The following is a 1,749-nucleotide window of genomic DNA, read 5'->3' on the forward strand; positions in this document are numbered from 1 at the left end:
CCATCCCCATCCCCATCGTCCCCATCATCTCTATCCCATCCCAGCCCCACCAGCATGACCCCAGCAAGGGACAGGCTCAGCAGAGCCCACGAGGACACCCCTGCCCATCCCCACGTACTGTCGGAGGCACTGAAGTACTCGGGGTTGACGGAGGCGTAGAGCGTCCCACTGGGGTACCCATCATTGCTCCTACAAGGGGTGGGCATCGCTCAGAGGACGGGGGGACAATGGCACGATGCCACCTCCCCCTGACCCATCCCCAGCCCTGGCTCAGCCAGCCCCAGCAGGTGTCCTTACCTCTTCTTGTTGTAGAAGAAGGCAAAGACGGCGAGACAGGAGATGAGCACCATGAGGACCACAGGCGTGACAGTGAGCAGGATGTAGAAGCTGCTGGACTCCTCCTCAGCTCCTGGGAGCAGGTGGCCATGGGGCAGGGGCTGGGCACTCATCCCACCCCACATGGTGCAGGGACATCTGTCCCACTACCACCACCACTGGGCCAGAGATGAAGAGCCACCAGCTCCCCAGACCAGCAACACCCACTGATCTCCAGGTGTCCCCATCCCAGAGCATCCCTCAGATCCCCCAATCCAGCCATATCCCCTGATCCCCAGCATCCAGGTCCAGGACCATCATCTGATTCCCAGTCCAGGAGCATCCCCTGATCTCCAGTTCCTCAGTCCAGGAGCATCTTCTGTCTTCAACATCCTTGTTCAGGACCATCCCCTGATCCCCAGCCTCCTGGTTCAGGACCATTCCCTGCTCCCTGGATCTCCAGTCCAGGATGATTCCCTGCTCCTCAGTCCAGGACCATCCCCTGCTCCCCAGTTCCCTAGTCCAGGACCATCCCCTGATCCTCAGCATCCTGGTCCAGGTCCATCCCCTGATCCTCAGCTCCCCAATCCAGGAGCATTTCCTCATCCTCAGTTCCCCAATCCAGGACCATCCCCTGATCCTCAGCATCCTGGTCCAGGTCCATCCCCTGATCCTCAGCTCCCCAATCCAGGAGCATTTCCTCATCCTCAGTTCCCCAATCCAGGACCATCCCCTGATCCTCAGCATCCTGGTCCAGGTCCATCCCCTGATCCTCAGCTCCCCAATCCAGGAGCATTTCCTCATCCTCAGTTCCCCAATCCAGGACCATCCCCTGATCCTCAGCATCCTGGTCCAGGACCATCCCCTGATGCCCTGTTGCCCAGTCCAGGGCCATCTTCTGCTCCCCACCATCCCACCCCACCAGCATCTCCCAACCCTTCATCTCCTCACCCCACCAGTATCCCCCAGTACCCTGATCCAGCAGCACCCCATGACCCCACCTCCCTGCCCCCCATCCAGGGACCCCCCTGGTGTCCTCCGCTGTCCCTGTGGGAACCTGGCCCCAGGATGTAAAACTTGACCAGCCCCGTCCACGAGCCGTTGCCTGCCAGCGAGGTGGCCCGGACCTTGGCCGAGTAGTTCCCCGGCTGGAGCAGGGCCAGGTGGACACCCCCGTACTTGGAGTAGCGGTGACGGGAGACACAGACAACGGTGGTGACCTCCTGGGGGGGACAAGAGGGGGTGACAAAGGGGCTTCATATCACCCCACCCCAGCCATGTATAAACCTTGGGGGAGGGAGATGGGATGGGAAAGGGATGGGATCGCAAAGGGAATGGGGACTGGGATGGGATGGGATAGGATGGGATGGAGATGGGAAGGGGATAGGATAGGATAGGATAGGATAGGATAGGATAGGATAGGATAGGATAGGA

At 60.4% G+C, this 1,749-nt stretch overlaps 1 protein-coding gene across 1 annotated transcript in view; it reads right to left on the reverse strand.

The window, feature by feature from the left end:
* Window positions 1-118: 118 nt before the first annotated feature.
* INSRR (insulin receptor related receptor) overlaps window positions 119-1,749 on the reverse strand; it is a gene marked incomplete at its 3' end in the record, with an annotated part of 7,530 nt that continues 5,899 nt past the window's right edge. The window contains exons 13-15 of the mRNA XM_010176430.1: window positions 1,373-1,538; window positions 298-406; window positions 119-189 (exon numbers count right to left, since the gene is read on the reverse strand). Of these exons, the coding sequence (XP_010174732.1) occupies window positions 119-189; window positions 298-406; window positions 1,373-1,538 (346 nt within the window). The remainder of the gene's footprint in view (window positions 190-297; window positions 407-1,372; window positions 1,539-1,749) is intronic.

This window comes from Antrostomus carolinensis, unplaced genomic scaffold (assembly GCF_000700745.2).
Source record: "Antrostomus carolinensis isolate BGI_N321 unplaced genomic scaffold, ASM70074v2 scaffold36689, whole genome shotgun sequence".
NCBI classification, from domain to species: domain Eukaryota; kingdom Metazoa; phylum Chordata; class Aves; order Caprimulgiformes; family Caprimulgidae; genus Antrostomus; species Antrostomus carolinensis.